The sequence below is a fragment of the Thamnophis sirtalis genome, unplaced genomic scaffold (genome assembly GCF_051295495.1).
Source record: "Thamnophis sirtalis isolate CommonGarterSnake01/CBP01778 unplaced genomic scaffold, rThaSir2_p1.2 scaffold_11, whole genome shotgun sequence".
NCBI classification, from domain to species: domain Eukaryota; kingdom Metazoa; phylum Chordata; class Lepidosauria; order Squamata; family Natricidae; genus Thamnophis; species Thamnophis sirtalis.
The window spans coordinates 37,533,141-37,549,398 of NW_028261391.1; the positions used below are offsets into that span (position 1 = coordinate 37,533,141).

At 41.3% G+C, this 16,258-nt stretch overlaps 1 protein-coding gene across 1 annotated transcript; it reads left to right on the top strand.

The window, feature by feature from the left end:
• The first annotated feature begins 1,461 nt into the window (after window positions 1–1,461).
• On the top strand, window positions 1,462–14,659 carry D2HGDH (D-2-hydroxyglutarate dehydrogenase). Its single transcript, XM_087725549.1, has 10 exons — window positions 1,462–1,794; window positions 3,306–3,712; window positions 4,051–4,108; window positions 5,843–5,982; window positions 7,223–7,416; window positions 8,748–8,916; window positions 10,427–10,570; window positions 12,078–12,220; window positions 13,594–13,759; window positions 13,977–14,659. Exons 2-10 carry the CDS (start codon window positions 3,313–3,315, stop codon window positions 14,237–14,239), a joined length of 1,677 nt encoding a protein of 558 aa, XP_087581675.1. The 5' UTR covers window positions 1,462–1,794; window positions 3,306–3,312; the 3' UTR covers window positions 14,240–14,659.
• The last annotated feature ends 1,599 nt before the right edge of the window (window positions 14,660–16,258 follow it).

Sequence of the window (16,258 nt, forward strand, 5' to 3'; positions counted from 1 at the left end):
TAAACTAAATGTTTATGCTGATAAACATAAATATCATAAAGCATGATAACATTTTTCAAACTTCGTTGGAAAAGGAAAGATGATAGAAAAATATGTTTACAATTTAGTTTAAATAAAAATGAAATAAAATTGTTTTTGGAATTCACTGGGCTGTAGATTAATTAAAGCAGTGCAGGGTAGAGAGAATCCTAGAACAGGTAGCACTATCATTAACTTACAATTTCTTGATTTTAATGGCATTATCTTAACCCGGAATGCTAGCTTAGTAAAATCTAGCATGGTAGCTACGATCCAGTAAGAGTGATCTAACAGCACAGCTTGTGCCAACTTTATGCTGTGGGAAGTTATCATCCAGCCCTCCCCCAGAAAAATGAAATATCCTAGGAAATACTGAAAAGGAAGAATATTTCTCGATATGAAAAGAAAGAAACGTTATAAAAGACAGAATAGTTGCCTGTAGCTTCCTGCCCATCCCCACTGTTAATGGGCCATTAAGGGCAAGCTAGTCCACTTTACATAATAAAGACTTCTCCACTGCAGCTACAGGAGGAAGGGATTAAGGAACTTTACCCAACTGACCACTAGGCATCTGAGAACTCAACCAAATCTGGATTCAAAACACAGCCTATGGAGTAGCCCCTGCATGGCCCCATGGGAGTCTGACAACCAATCAGAATACACTTCTTACACAGGAACAGGAAACAGAGAGGTGGGACTGAACAGGTTATAAAAACCCTAGCAAGCCCTTCCCTCAGCCCTTCTCTTCTCCACCAACATTGAAGCATGTGATCACCTTTTCTGTTCAGGGCTCAAGCCATGTGGCCCTGTCCAACAATAAACCATCTTTCCAAGCAGCCTCCATGTCTCCAATGTCTTTTTCCCCACATGGAGCTGAACCCAGAAGGACATTTCTTGCATCAGTGCCTTCCAGAAAGACTAGAACTCTGGGGATTCAAGAAATAGTTCCAGCACAATCTAGAATCACCAGGTGATTGCAGTTTAAGTTCTGAATTTTGACACCTTAACCCAGTGTTTCTCAACCTCAGCAACTTTTGAAGATGTGTGGACTTCAACTCCCAGAATGCCCCAGTCGCATGCTTGGCCAATGCCTTAACCGCTCCTCAATGTTCCTGAAACTGAATTGAGAATGAGAACTGATGTTATCTACCGACTTTCCAGTTACATTTAAAAGTCTGGATGAGAGGGAAATCGAACACATTTCTATCTCCCCCCCCCCCATCGCCTTTCAATTGTGCCCCAAAAGCCGAGTGGGTGGGGGCAAGATATAGTTTCACTTTCAGACTCTCCCGAAGCACCCGCTATTTTAATACAAGCTTTAACCAGAATATTAACATTACCATATTAACTCCTCTCCCCCAATGTTTTAAAAAAAATCTTTAATATATTCGTTAAACTTTAAAATGGCAAACAATTGTGTTTCTAGTGCCTCTTTTTTTAATGAAAAGTTGTATTGTTTTAATTAAACAAAAACACACAAAAAAGGAATCATCCTCTTCGACAGCTACGACCGGATAGATTGAGAAACTTCTGTTCTGAATCGGCGGAGTGGGTGGTGCACGTGAAAAGTGGCGATGCAGCGCTGCGAGGGGGAAATCGGGAAGCAGAGACGCCACCGACATCAGCACCTGATCGATTCGATCGACCTTAGGCGACGAGCCTTTAAACGAGCCCACGTGGCGCGTCGCTTCTTTTCCCGCAAAGACGGGGCGGAGCGAACAAGGCACCGCCTAGATCTGCCCGAGAGGGAAAAGTCGGCCCTGATCTGGTGCAAAAGTGAGTAGGGCGATGGCTGCTGTTTGCGAGGCGCACAGAAGAAGCTTCCGCCTGACGACACTCTTCCCTTCCTTTCCCTTCCCTACCGCCCTGCTACCCTCGATCAGAATTCTCCTCCAGGTCCTGCGATTCCCGGGCTCCTCCCGCCCTAAACGCCTGATAGGATTTTCCCAGTACCACGGGGGAAAAAACACGCATCGAGCTCTGCCTTGCCCCCCTCGTTTTGTCCCCTTTTCCTATTGAAGCCCTCGCAGTCGTGAAAAGAATAATAAATCCGATTGCAAGCCAATTCGAGGTCACAAAATAGCGTGCAAGTTTCGATATTTTCCAATTAGCAGGAAGAAAAGGTGGAAGATGTTCAAGCCAAATATCAAAGTTCGTTTGATGGACTTCAGCTAGCAGAATTCTCAGCCACGGAGCTGCGAAGTGGAGCGCTCTAAAGCAATGGTCTCCAACCTTGGCAACTTTAAGACCTGTGGACTTCAACTCCCAGAGTTCCTCAGCCAGCTTTGCTGGCTGAGGAACTCTGGGAGTTGAAGTCCACAGGTCTTAAAGTTGCCAAGGTTGCAGTAACTGAGGAACTCTGGGAGTTGAAGTCCACAATTCTTAAAGTTGCCAAGGTTGGAGACCACTGCTCTAAAGCACCCGGAATTAATATATTATGTTTGGAAATTGTCAAGATTGGGAAACACTGTTAAACGGGTATTCATTTAACTCCAGTGTTAAATAAAGGGATGAAATAATTTGAAGATGGGCAAAGTGGGACTTACAAGGCTTCTCGATTTAGTCTCTTCTATGGTCTGCCTGGAAGCAGAAAGAATGCCTGTGTGGAGTAGAATGGGAAGAAGATTTATGTTGGAGTCCCACTGCAATGCCCCGTTCAATGGCCTCTGAAATAATGGATGCCATATCCCGGGTGTAAGGCTGAGGCCGGAATGAGGGAATCCCCGAATTCTGAGAGAGGAGATCCGGTTCAGGAGTAAAGCTCCTGTCATCTCCCGATTCATCCCCACTGAGACTGTGCCCCCCCCCGCGCGCCCTTTCATCCCCTGATTGAATGAGGGAGGCCACCCAAAAAGCCCAGCTTCCTTGCCCATTTCTGAGGATATGTTGCACTTTGTACGTGCTTTGAAAAACAAGTTTTCATATTTATTTCTTGTATAGTAAAAACCTAATTTCAAATTCTGAACTGTATTTTGGATGAGGGCCATTAATGCCTGGGAGCACAAGCAATTATTCACAGCTTGTTAATGTAATTATACTTTATTGAAAATTATTTTCTCCTACATAGCAGTGTAGAAATAAACAAGGCTGGTGACGTCAGTTGTGATTGATTTTTAGTCCCTGATCCAACCTAGATTAGCTTAGCAAATTGCTGTCATGTGATCCTATCCATGACTATGACTTCCTAAACATTTTAAATGGTCTTCATTTTTAAAAAAAGGGAAAATGTAATGGGAGTTTTTTGGGGGGGAAAGAGGGATTCCATCCAGTTATTGTTTGTGTTTCAGGTTGGTTATGGCTATTTCCAGCCTTGTCTGGCCATGCCTATTTCAATACATGGGGACTGTGCCCAGGTTGGTTACCAGATGCCAGAGAAAAACTAGGAGCATATGGAATAGGACTGCCACTCTATCCAGAATCGAGAAGAAAGCCACACAACCATTGAAGACACTTCTGCTCTTACCTTCTCTCCAGTGGAGCATCAGCAACATAGCGAAGAGAAATCTGCACACCAGCCAGCTTCATCTCCAGGAAGTAATGCTCACGTGTGAACGGTATGGGGTAGAGAGGCTGCCCTTTGCCCATATTTCTGATTCTGATTTAACTTTCTTTGAGCACCTTTTGCCTGGGAGAGTCATTACTGATGCAGAGGAACTCAAACCTTTCAATGTGGACTGGCTAAACTCTGTGAGAGGTAAATCATTTTAAATGTTTTGTTACATTTCTAGAGTTGCCATCCTGATAAAGCAGTTCTACAAACAGCATAGGACAGGTCAAAGCATTATTTAAGGATAAATCTGGCATTGAAGAGGGAGAATTGTACTACATAGGAGTATCCATACTGTAATACCAAGTAAATTGCATTGGGAAGCTATCTTTATTCTGGGTTGTTGTTGTTTGCAGCTAAGAAATAAATGATGGGAAAATGGGAGGTTGGGTGGGTTAATTTCCTCCCCCATCTAACCCCAATGCATGCAGGGTTGGGTAATTGGACTTCAGTAATAGAATTCTCTCATCTTATTTCCATTGCAGGCTGCAGTACAGTACTGCTAAAGCCACGGACAACAATGGAAGTATCTCAGATTCTCAAGTAAACATGTTTCTTTGAACATAGTGCACAGTGTTAGAAATTGTTATTCAGAAGAACGTGCCTTATTTCTATATTGTCCACAGACATATGAAGAACAGAGTACAGAATGAAGTAAAACAGCCACATCCTGTTACATTTCTGAAGAGTAGTTCAGGAGTTAGGATTGTAGTTTAAAGAAGAGTCTTCTTTCCATCACTTTCTCTCTTCCCCTTCTCTCCTCCTCCCTCCCTCCCCCCCCTCTCTCGTATTTAGATCTTCTCATAGTCAATAGGGTGGTTCATCAATTAAGATGAACAAGTAATTTTTATGTGGGAACACAGAACAATTCTCTATACTTTTCAGTTGACTCAATCTTTGTCTAAAAAGAGAAACTGAGACAACACTAAGAATCACCAGAGTATACTCCATATCAGCTTTGTGTTTTTAAGAAGACATTAACTTTAAAACAGATTTTTAAAAATGCTGTCAAAATTGTGCTTCCAGACAGATGGATTTTTGTAGGTTACTTCCAGACTCAGCATGCATTTGTTTAATCCCCTCCCACAGACAAACGATTTTTATAGAAGATTCAAATATTGTTGACTATAATCTTTCAAAAATTTCCCAACACTTCTATCTTTTTCTTACTACTGTAGCCTTTCCACGAAAAGTGGAAATATAATGATATCTTTTCACTGGAAGCACTATCAGCCTTTGGTCAGGAAGCCTCTATACATCTATAGTGTATAGAACCATCTATAGTCAAAGGGAATTATGCATGTCAACTTTCCTAGAAAACAGATGCAGATTCTCCTAGGACATATTTATACATCCATGTATGCAAGCATTTGAAGAAGCATTATCAATTAAATAGCTACCAAATGCTGACAGTCATTACTACAAATGTGCATGAATGCTGACAATACAGGTAGTTCTCAACATACAATACGATTGGGGCCAGAATTTTTGTTAGTAAGCAGGGTGGTTGTTAAGTAGTCACACTTGATTTTGCAACCTTTTTGATATAATTGTTAATCACTAGTAGTTAACTGAATCACATGGTTATGAAGCAAATCTGGCTTCTTCCCTTAATCTTGCTTCTCAAAAGGGTGGGAAGGTCCCAAATGGCAAATCACATGATCCCAGGACATTACAACCATTGTAAATACATGCTGGTTGTCAAATGCCTGAATTTTGATGACATGATCATGGGGATGCCTTGATGATCTTAAGTACAAGAATTTGTGGTAAATTGCTTTTTTTCAGTGCTGTTATGACTTCAAATGGTTGTAAGGTGAAAAATTCATTTCCTGAATTTTGGATGAACTCCCACTGCTAGCCATTCCCATGTGTTAATATAGGAATCATACCTACTTTCTGACTAGAAGCCAGAAAGTTTACTCTGACTTGATTGGGGAAACCTAAAGTATCATATTTTTCAGACTATAGTATAAGACGCACCATAATTTCAGAGAGGAAAAGAAGAAGAAGAAATCGTTTTTGCCCTCCCCGGCCCCTAGGAGCACTCTGCAGGCCTCCCAAACCCTCTAGATTTTGCGAAAAATGGGATGCGTGGGGCAGGGTTGAGGAGGCCAAAAATGGCCGTATTCGGGGTATAAGATGCACCAACATTTCCACCCTCTTTGGGGTGGTGGTGGTGGTGGAGTGCGTATTATATTCCAAAAAGTATGGTAATAGTGTCATGGATGCAGCATTTTTAACTTCTAAAACAATAAAAAATGTTTTTCTTTTCAGGTACTGCAATGAGAAGAACTTGGCTGTGAATCCTCAGGGAGGCAATACTGGTCTTGTTGGTGGCAGTGTTCCTGTCTTTGATGAGATCATTCTTTCTACAGGACTTATGAACCAGATCATCAGTTTTGACCATATTTCTGGTAAATTCTGGTCAAGGCTTGGGCGGGGAGGTGGGGCAAGTCTGGTGGCTTAACAGAATTGTCTTTTCAGGGAAGATGGTTCCCAGACTTAGAAAGCTTAATAAAAGTATTCTCTCCCCCCACGAGAGGGGGGGGGAAATCTAAATACCGGATAGAGAAATGCTTTTAAACACTTTTGTCCTCAGTCATATCTTTGAAGATTTCAAAGTGTTCTGTGGTTTAAGAAAGGATCTTGCATATATACCGTGTTTCCCTGAAAATAAGGCAGAGCTGGGCCAGGGCATTGTGAGGCTGGGAGACGCGCGAGCGGGAGCAGAACAGCCACTCACTCAACCCTCCTCTCCAGCCATGCAGAGCGCCATTCACTGGCATTTTGAAGGTGCCAAGCCACAAGAGCCGGGTGGTGGCAAACTGGTGCTCATGCAGCTTGGCAATACCCCTAGGTCAGTGAATGGCACTGTGCCCGGCTGGAAAGGGGGTTTGCCGGGTGGCTGCTTGTGACCGTGGTTGCTTCATAGCTGCTATGTTGTGCTGTTGCGACAGCACAACACAGCCGTTCGCCCCTGAGGCTTGCCCGGCTCTTTAGGAGCCCGCTCGCAAGAGAGCAGCCGCCCGGTAACCCCCCTCTTCAGCTCGGCACAGCACCGCTCACCAACCTAAGATATCCCAAAGGTGCCAAGCAACGCGATCACCTTCCCCCGCCCCCCCGGTTCCCACAGCTTGGCACCTTTGGGATACTGTTAGGTTGGTGAGCGGCGCTCTGCCTGGCCGGAGGTGGGAGGTTGTCCAGGGGGCTTATTTTCAGGGGAGTGCTTATATTTTTGTCCACCAGAAAAATGTGGCAGGACAGTTTCAGGACAGGTCATATTTTTGGAGAAACACGATAATAGTCGCCTGACTACTTAGCAAGGAAGGTTAGTTGAAGAGTTAGAAGACCTACTCAAGGTTATCCAACTGAGTTCAAACCACATCTTTAAATTTAATTCCTTTTCTTGTTATATTGCTATATTGAGCCATAAATTCACTAGAGCCTGGGTTAGGCAGCATGCTAAATGAAAACAAATGGGCCAAGTTAAATTAATTGAGCTTAGCCAGTCGTGAAGATGCCGTTGCTAGATCTTTGATTGCTAATTGTATCCCACGAATCCAACCAGCTTGTTTTATGCCTGAATTGAGAGAAAGCTGTTCCATTAAAAAGATATTTATCTGACATTACTATGATTTGATACTTATGCCTCAGGAATCCTGATTTCCCAGGCGGGCTGCATTTTAGAGAACCTCAACCAATATTTGGAGCCAAAGGGCTTTGTCATGCCTCTTGACCTTGGAGCCAAGGGCAGTTGCCATATTGGAGGAAATATAGCTACAAACGCAGGGGGCCTGCGCCTCCTAAGGTATGGGTCCCTTCGAGGGACAGTTCTTGGATTGGAAGTGGTAAGTTGAAATTCAGAAAAGCACTTTCTGTTTTTTTAAAAAAATATTTAAAATTAATATTCTCTACCATTCCTTTTATTCTATTTCATAGATACTACTACCATTTGTTCCTTTTTTTTTTTTACAAAAATGTACCGTATTTTCACGACCAAAAGCCGCACCGGATTATAAGCCGCAGTATCAATTAACGTTAATTTTTCAAACTTTTTCCACATATAAAGCGCACCGGGTTATAAGCCGCACATTTCCCGACGCTTCTGGACATCTGTTGCAGTCGCGAGGAGCGGCACGAGGGTTCTTGGCGCTCCGGGGGGCGCCGAGGGCGGCTGGGAGGGGCGCGCGGCTTGGTTTCTCCTCCCTGGACGTCGCAGCGGCGGCCCCGGGCGCACCGATCTCTGTGTTTTTCGCATCGGGGCATGCTCTTGCAGCGCGCCCCGATGCGAAAGGCACTGGGATCGGTGAGTTTGGGGCTGCTGCTGCGGCGTCCAGGGAGGGGAGGCCGGGCCGCGCGCTTCTCCCAGCTGCTTTCGGTGTTTCCTGGAGCGCCGAGAGCCTTCGTGCCGCTCCTCGCGACTGCAACAGATGTCCAGAAGCGGCTTTTGGGGCTGGTGGGGATTGGATTTCCGGCTCGGTGGCCCCTGTCGCTTCTGGACGTCTGTTGCGGTTGTGGGGAGCCGAGGAGAGTGTGGAGGGGAGCGCGCGACGGTTCTTGGCACTCCGGGAGGCGGGAGAGGCGCGCGGTTTGATTTCTTCTCCCTGGACGTCGCGGCGGCGGCCCCGGGCGCACCGATCTCTGTGTTTTTCGCATCGGGGCGTGCTGCAAGAGCATGCCCCGATGCGAAGGGCGCGGGGATCGGTGCGCTTGGGGCTGCTGCTGCGGCGTCCAGGGAGGAGAGGCCGGGCCGCGCGCCTCTCCCGCTTCCCGGAGCGCCGGGGGCCGTCGCACGCTCTTCTCCGCGCTCTCCTCGGCTCCTCACAGCTGCGGTGGACGTCCAGAGGCGACAGGGGCTGTCGAGCTGGGGGTCCGGTCCCCATTGGCCCCAGGGGCCGCTTCTGGACATCTGTTGCAGTCGCGAGGAGCAAAGCAGCTGGGAGATCTTTTTCCACATATAAAGCGCACCGGGTTATAAGCCGCACTGCCGATTTTGGATCAAATTTTAGGATTTTCAGTGCGGCTTATGGTCGTGAAAATACGGTAACTTAGAAACTACTGTTTCTCCAGTTAAGCCTGTGTAACCATCATAAACAAAATTTAAAATAAGAACATTGTATTGATTTATTTGAAATAAAGCCGATTCATTAATGATGGACCAAATGTTGTTCTCTTTCAGGTGCTGGCTGATGGCTCCATCCTGAACTGTTTGGCATCTCTGCGGAAAGACAATACTGGCTATGACTTGAAGCAGCTTTTCATTGGCTCAGAGGGGACTTTGGGGATGGTCACTGCGGTGTCCATCCTTTGTCCACGGAAATCAAATGCTGTGAATCTGGCATTTCTTGGTGCGAGTCATTCCTATCTCTTGTTTTTAGTGCATTTTTTGTACTTCCAAGTGTTGTGCAGGAAGAGTGCATTTGAGGTAGCAGTTAGTTTATCAAGGCTACTTTCTTATATTTAGGTTTTGTAACCATTTGTTGTGATCACCAGTGTTAGTAATGAAAATGGAGAAAATAATTTATGCCACTACCAAATTCTTTTTTACTATTGGCATGGAAGCCACAGGCAGATGTGAGAAATCAGGGCATCCTGAAATAATAGCTGGATATGAAATATAATTATCATGAATCTTGTCTAATTTATAGATGGCACCTCAAAACTGTTGTCAGTGGCAAATCACAGCTCTCATGTAAAATGAAACAAACGAATTCCTAACTCATACCTAACTACAACAAAATCACATCTGGCTATTTCCTTTTTCTCCTCTGCCTTTATGAGTTCTCTTCACTACACCTCTATTCCATATCTGGGGCAGCTTTAAGTTGTTCTTAGCTGTGCTGATTTTGAAGTAACATTTTCCCCCTTATTTTGACATAGTTTTTGCCATGTATACAACATAATGTATTATGCCCACTGATCTGTTGGTGGTGCAGTCGAATGGCTTCTGAGGGATGAGTTCAACCTGGGATCTATTGGTCCTATTAGTTTTGGTGCCCTTTAGGGCCTGACTACTGTCTTCTGGGTCTTCTGATTTGGGTAATGGGTAAGTCTGGTTCTTTAAAATCAGGCCCTTGCCCAATACCTACAATATCTCCAAGCTATTCCTGGTTGCAAAACTTAAATCAGCTGGAATAGCTGTTGAAAGGTTGCAGGATGCGGGCAGTGCATGATGATGTTGGGAAGAGAGAAGATTTTGCTCTGCCGTTTCATAGTGTGTCTTTTCCCACACCTGTACAGCTGTTGTCTGGGATACTTTTGAAGATGACTTTAGTACTTTTTTTGGAATAGCACACATCTCAGCAAAGGGTCATATTCCCTTTGAAACCCTTACAAAACACTTGGACTAAATAAAGCAAATGTCAGAATTCATTTTCTCCTCAGCCACCGGGACCAGAGGTTTTGTCTTTCAAGCTTTCAGGCTTGTGCTAGAGCCCATTCTTGAGGAACTTCTCTGTGTTCCCTGAGGGTGAGCTCCAACAGAACTCCAAAAGCTCAGGAAACAAAACCTCTGGTGACCGACTCAGATTGGATCCTGCAACATTATCCTGGGAAACATATAATTCATCTTCATTCATGAAAGCTAGGGGAATGGACTAATTTCTGCCTTTCGTGCACACACTAAATGAGAACAATTAAATTTCTATTATCTACTTTAGTTTTATAAAAATGACTGTCAGTTTCATTCTCTTTTGTTAATCTTGGAGTGACGGTAGAATGAATGAAGGTAGCAATTACATATTTAAAGCAAAAGAAAGAATAGATATGAAAAGTTCCAGTGCTTTCCCTACCATTTTTTAAATTTTGCTTGTGTGCCTTCTTACTTATTTTCTGTGATTTTTTACTTCCACCATAAAGCTTGCCCAAGTTTCTCTCAGGTCCTGAGAACCTTCATAATGTGCAAGGACATGCTGGGAGAAATTCTGTCTGCTTATGAGTTCATGGACAATGGATGCATGAAGTTGGTAGAGAGGCATCTGAAACTGAGCAATCCAGTAACAGGTACCAGCTGCTCCACAAATGGATTCCCATTACTAGTTCTATGTACTTTTGCTTAAATAATCTGATGACTGGCTTTAAATGTACTAGATACATTTGTACTTAATTTGCTGCCCTGTTACCTAAATTAATTTAGGTCTTCAATATATTTTGCTCATAGTTACATGATGATGTAGGTATTGTGATCTGTGCATGAGAATATTTATTGGTTTTTTTAAAAAAAAATCCTTATTAAACCTATGATTTTAACAAAACTTCAATATCATGGTTTGAGGGGAAAGCTATTTCTCTGCCATTTTCTGTAATTTATAGTTTAAGTTAGTGTAGAACAGTTAAGAGAATTAGGAGGGAGTTTATCATCTCTGGGAATACAGTTAAGTAAAACTTGATTTTGGACAAATTCATTTATTAAAAGCATCTCTCTATAGATACTATACATTATTTCACATGCTTTCGAAATGTGATTTGCCATTGTTCTGGACTTTCTTCTTCATTCTGCTAATTGAGGCCAGAAATTCTCAAAATCCTGATTCACTCCATAAGGATTGTATTAATCATTGTTCATGATGTTGGCTAAAATATAAGGGTCATTGATGTTATAGAATTACAGAAGATAATTTGGCAAAACATGTAGTGAATAAAGAGGATGATCTTTATGAAGAGAAAGAAGTTCCATTCTCAAAACAATGTGTTGAAAGTAGGATAATTTGATCTTGACTGTTGATCTTTGGGTTGGTTTATTTGATGATCCATTTGTTGTTTTCTAGGCTATGCACAATATTCTCAAGTGTCTTCATCCACACCAAAGTTCAAAAGCATCAATATCTTCCTATCCTGATTTTTTTTTAAGTCCTACTTTTGCTTCCTTAAAATGTCATTGGGAATAAATACCATGGCTTGCATGATTCTAATCTTTGTAGTATAGATTAGTATTTCCCAATCTTGGCAATTTTAAGATATATGGACTTCAATTCCCAGAATTCCCTAGCCCACATCATGGTATTTACATATCTTCTCCAAAGTTTTCATGGCTGCTCTACCAAGTGCTTGTGTGGGGTGTATTTCTTGACTGCTAGTTCCTTTATGGAGATGGTTGATCCTAAAAGGCAGAACTACTCATACTTCAGTATCTTTATTGTTAATTCTAGGGCTGGTTGTTGTATCTACTGTCATTAATTTAGTCTTCTTTATATTTAATTTTAGTCCTATTTTTCCCCTGTACTCTTTGACTTTAGCTGGGCAGTTGGGATTACTTGCACACTTGGGTGTACCTGCTGGGAATATATATTATTAGCATATATTCCTGACATTCTTTGCTCATCCCTCCCAGGAACATTCCATCACTATAACGGGACTTTGTATGTGTGTCTGTGTGTCCCAACTCTATATTATTCAATTTTCATAATCCTAGGAAATTTGACTTAATTTTTACATGCAAAATCTCATAACTTCAGTAGATGTAGATGTCTGAAACTGCATGACTCTTTAATTCTGCTTTTTGTAAACCTAGAAAGTCCTTTTTATGTGTTAATTGAGACTTCAGGCTCCAATTCTACTCACGATGAGGAAAAACTCAGCCATTTCCTGGAACATGTAATGGGCTCAGATTTGGTGGTAGATGGAACTCTGGCCTCAGAAGGAAAAAAGATAAAGGTAATTTTTCTTTCTTTCTTACCAACAGGTTTGGTTTGGATTCAAACATGATTTAAATTTGAAACATGTTTCAATAGGCAGCTATTTGCCATGTAAGTTTGATAAGTGATCAGTGAATGTTAAATTCAAACAATACATTGTAAGTCAGTTGGAGTTAGAGTCTCAGAGAACTGTCTAGATTATCTTACAGTTATCTGAATGTTATTTCCAAATGTCCAATAAAATCAGGAAGAGTAGATGCATTTTGGGTCCCATCCCAAAGGTGCTTTTTCAAGAGACAACTGGATTTTCTGTTTTTTTTCTTTGAAGACATCCCGCTTCTCATCCAAGAAGTTTCTTCACCTCTGAAGAAGCTTTTTGGATGAGAAGCAAAATGTCTTAAAAGAAAAATCGGAAAATCCAGTTGCCTCTTGAAAAAACACCTTTGGGGCAACCATGACCTGGATGATTGAGAATCTCCATAGACATTTGGGTCCCATCGCTGAAAGAGAATCATCTTATAGGACCTGGGAATGTGACTACTCTGCTGCAGAACTTACCCTCAATATGTGGGTCTTGTGTGATCACCAATACCCATCTACAATCCTCAGAACCCCACAGAATGAGTGAGTCTAAAATTTACATATTTTGCATTTTAAGGACTCCGTATCATTACCATCATCCCCTAAACCCTCAGGGAAGACAGACGATCAGAGTGCAGTTTCTAGGTTTAAAATGTTGTCCCATCTTTGCTTCTAGTCTAATGTTTTATACAAGAATGCTTCTAAACCCCTTGTCAGTCCCATATATGTGTTAGACCATTTAAAATTTCATTTGGAAATATCCCCAGAGTTAGAAAAAAAGACAAAGATAACTTGAGTGGGCAGAATGCATTTTGGGTCTAAAGGAGATGAGAGCTTTTTTTATCAGATTGCCTTTTAGTAAATGAGGGTTTAGGGGCCAGGCCACATATAGAATGGCCCATATTTTGTGAATAAGCAATTGCCTTTCTTTATAGAAGGCATGTCAGCCATATTGGAATAGTGTACAGATGATGCTTTTAATTCCAAAATGCACCTCTTATCCCTGATTTATACAAGAGAACTTTTGGGCCCAAATCCTTCAGTACTGATGTTTTCTATGCAAGCATTGCTGCTCAATGTGCACATCTAAATAAATGTAATGTATGTAACTTATTATTTGGTCTTTTTAAACTGTTCTTCATTTTAAAAAAAATTCTGAGGCAGGATACAACGGAAGAATCCAATAAAAATTATACAGCATTCAGAAATGAGAACAACACAAAGACACAGTTAACTTTTGTAAATCATACATTCTTTAAGGATGTCAATGTGGTATTGTTTCCTCTAAACAATATATTTGGTCAACTACAGGCATTATGGGCTTTACGGGAACGGATCACAGAAGCCCTGACATGTGATGGAGTTGTTTATAAATACGACATTTCACTCCCTGTGGAAAAACTCTATGATCTTGTGACTGACATGAAAGTACGGCTGGGTACAGCTGCTAAGAATGTGGTTGGCTATGGACATCTAGGTGAGTTCCACTATGCTAGTAAAAACTTCCTTAATTATGAATTGCAATGTGTTGTTGGCTTACCATTTCCACCATCTCCAGTTAACTGCAAAAGAGTATGAAAATTGTTTCCTTTTAATAAAAAAAAATATTATTTCATATCACAGTTAAGGAATAAGTAAAGTATTGTCTACTTTCTCTTTTGAAACCAGTTCTTATTTCTGGTTTGCTCTGACAGGAGATGGAAACCTGCACCTGAATGTCACAGCAGAGTCATACAGTCATTCTCTCCTGGATGCCATTGAGCCATATGTGTATGAATGGGTTTCACAATATTATGGAAGCATCAGTGCCGAGCATGGCCTGGGTTTCAAGAAGAAACATTACATCCACTACAGTAAGCCAAAAGAGGCCATTCTTCTCATGCAGCAGTTCAAGGTTATGTTAGATCCTAAAGGAATTTTAAACCCTTATAAAACATTACCGTCAAAGGCTGAATAATGATTCTTTGGGAAGTTTTAATCGATTGCTTGAAGTATGGCGTAGCAAGTCTTTTTGTAAATAAACTCTGAAGCCAGAGCCAGTTTGAACTGAACTGAATTGAACTGGATTCATTTCTCAGTATTATCTACCACAGTTTTATTTTTTTGGTTCTGAATGAAAACATTGGCAGCTTCAGAAATACTATTTCCTATGGATCCTCTCCTTTTGTCTTCAAGGGTGTTTCTTGAAAACAAACCGGAATAAGAGAACTGTAGGCCTTCAGTTCAACCACAGCTCTGACCTGTCTCAATATGATATAGGGAAGTAGGGGTCATGTAGTACAATAGCATTCAGAAGGTCCAAATTATCCATCCCATGGTTTTTTAATGGCATACATGCTGTAAAAATTAAACAAAATTTTATCCCTTTGTAAAACAATCCAGTATGAATGTTCATTTATATCCTGATATCACAAACATCTATACGACATTTTCTTCCTTGTTTTCAAATAGTTTGATTCAGTACACAAAGCTTCAAACATTTTATATACGGAGTCTAAATCATGCAGAAGCTAACAGGAAAAGCCCACTGCCTGATTAGTAGAACACATTAAACACAGACATAGAACATGTTAATGTAACCAATGTATGTGTTAAATAATAAATAAATAGAGCAAATAAAATCCTGCAAGGATGAAATATGCTTCTTATGACATGCTTATCTATTATCCAAAAGACACCCATGGACATGTTGTAACTGATTCAAAGAAGACCAAAGAAAGATGGAAAAAGTATATTGAAATACTATACAGTAGAGATGCCAACATCAAAGATACATTGGAAGACATTCCCTACTCACAAGTATATCTAGTACTGGAAAAATGAACTTAGATAAGTACTCCAGTCATTGCCAAGTTGACAAGCTAAACAAATTGATAAAATCTCTACAGAAACATGTCTAACAACAAAAGACAAATTAGAAAATTCTCAGTTAATAAATATTTAACCAACTAGTCCAGGGGTGTCAAACTCGCGGGCTAGGTGTGCCCACCGCCGGTTTAGCGAAGGAGGGGAAAGTTGTAATACATCACGTGACAACAACGTGTTGTCACGAGTTTGACACCCCTTAACTAGCCAAACAGTGGAACAGTGAATAGATTAAAGAGGTAAATCTACAGAAAAACTTAACACTGTGCAAAGTATTAAACAAAATAAAAATTGGGAACATTGTCACTCTATACGAAGTAGGAAATAACAAATAGTGTTTAAGCTGGCTTTAGAAAAGGCAGGGAAACACAAAACATTGCTGATGTACACTAGATAATTGAGTAAGTGAAAGGAAGAACTCACTAAATTGATTATAGACATTACTGATTACAGAAGGCCTTTGATTCTGTCAGTCATGTCACATTGGAATGTGCTTTAAAAAAGAATCTAGAATATCTCCTTGTCTCATCAAAATCTACAAAGAAGTTAGGAAACCACAGTCTTGAGAGAACATGGCAAAGTGTGAGAAAAGAATGAGACTCTCCCTGAATATATAAGGGAAATTGATTGGAAGAAGTTAATTTTTTTTTTTAATTGGAGGAAGACTTTTCATTAATTTCCAATGTTAATAACATTACTCTTTTTTTTCCCTTTTAGTATATTTTATTTTCATTTTCATATACTCACATGTATACACCATACAGTATTAAACAGTAATTGCATCAATTCCTCTTGTCGACAATGCCCCAGAAAATAAAAGCCCAATATACCTCTTCCATTCTCCATACACCTCTTTCTTCCACCACCCTCCAACTTTCTATCTTCCCTCCATCATCCCCCTCTACCCTACTTCCCCTCGCCCTCTACCACTCCTCTCTCCAGATCCGCTCCCCGCCTTCCCTTTCGCCTTTCCCCCCACCCTCTCTCCCATCCCTCTCTACCCATCTTTCTTCTTTCCTACTCCTCCTCCCCTCGGTGTATTTCCACTATATGTTAATGTATTTGGCTTATCCTATTTTTAAAGAAAAATTAGAAAAAAACAGTATACATG

Coding starts and splice junctions, on each gene's coding strand:
- D2HGDH (XM_087725549.1), top strand. CDS start 3,313: ATGGCTATTTCCAGCCTTGTCTGGCCATGCCTATTTCAATACATGGGG. Junction 3,713..4,050: donor CTGGCTAAACTCTGTGAGAG/GTAAATCATTTT, acceptor TTTCCATTGCAG/GCTGCAGTACAGTACTGCTA. Junction 13,760..13,976: donor GGTTGGCTATGGACATCTAG/GTGAGTTCCACT, acceptor TTGCTCTGACAG/GAGATGGAAACCTGCACCTG.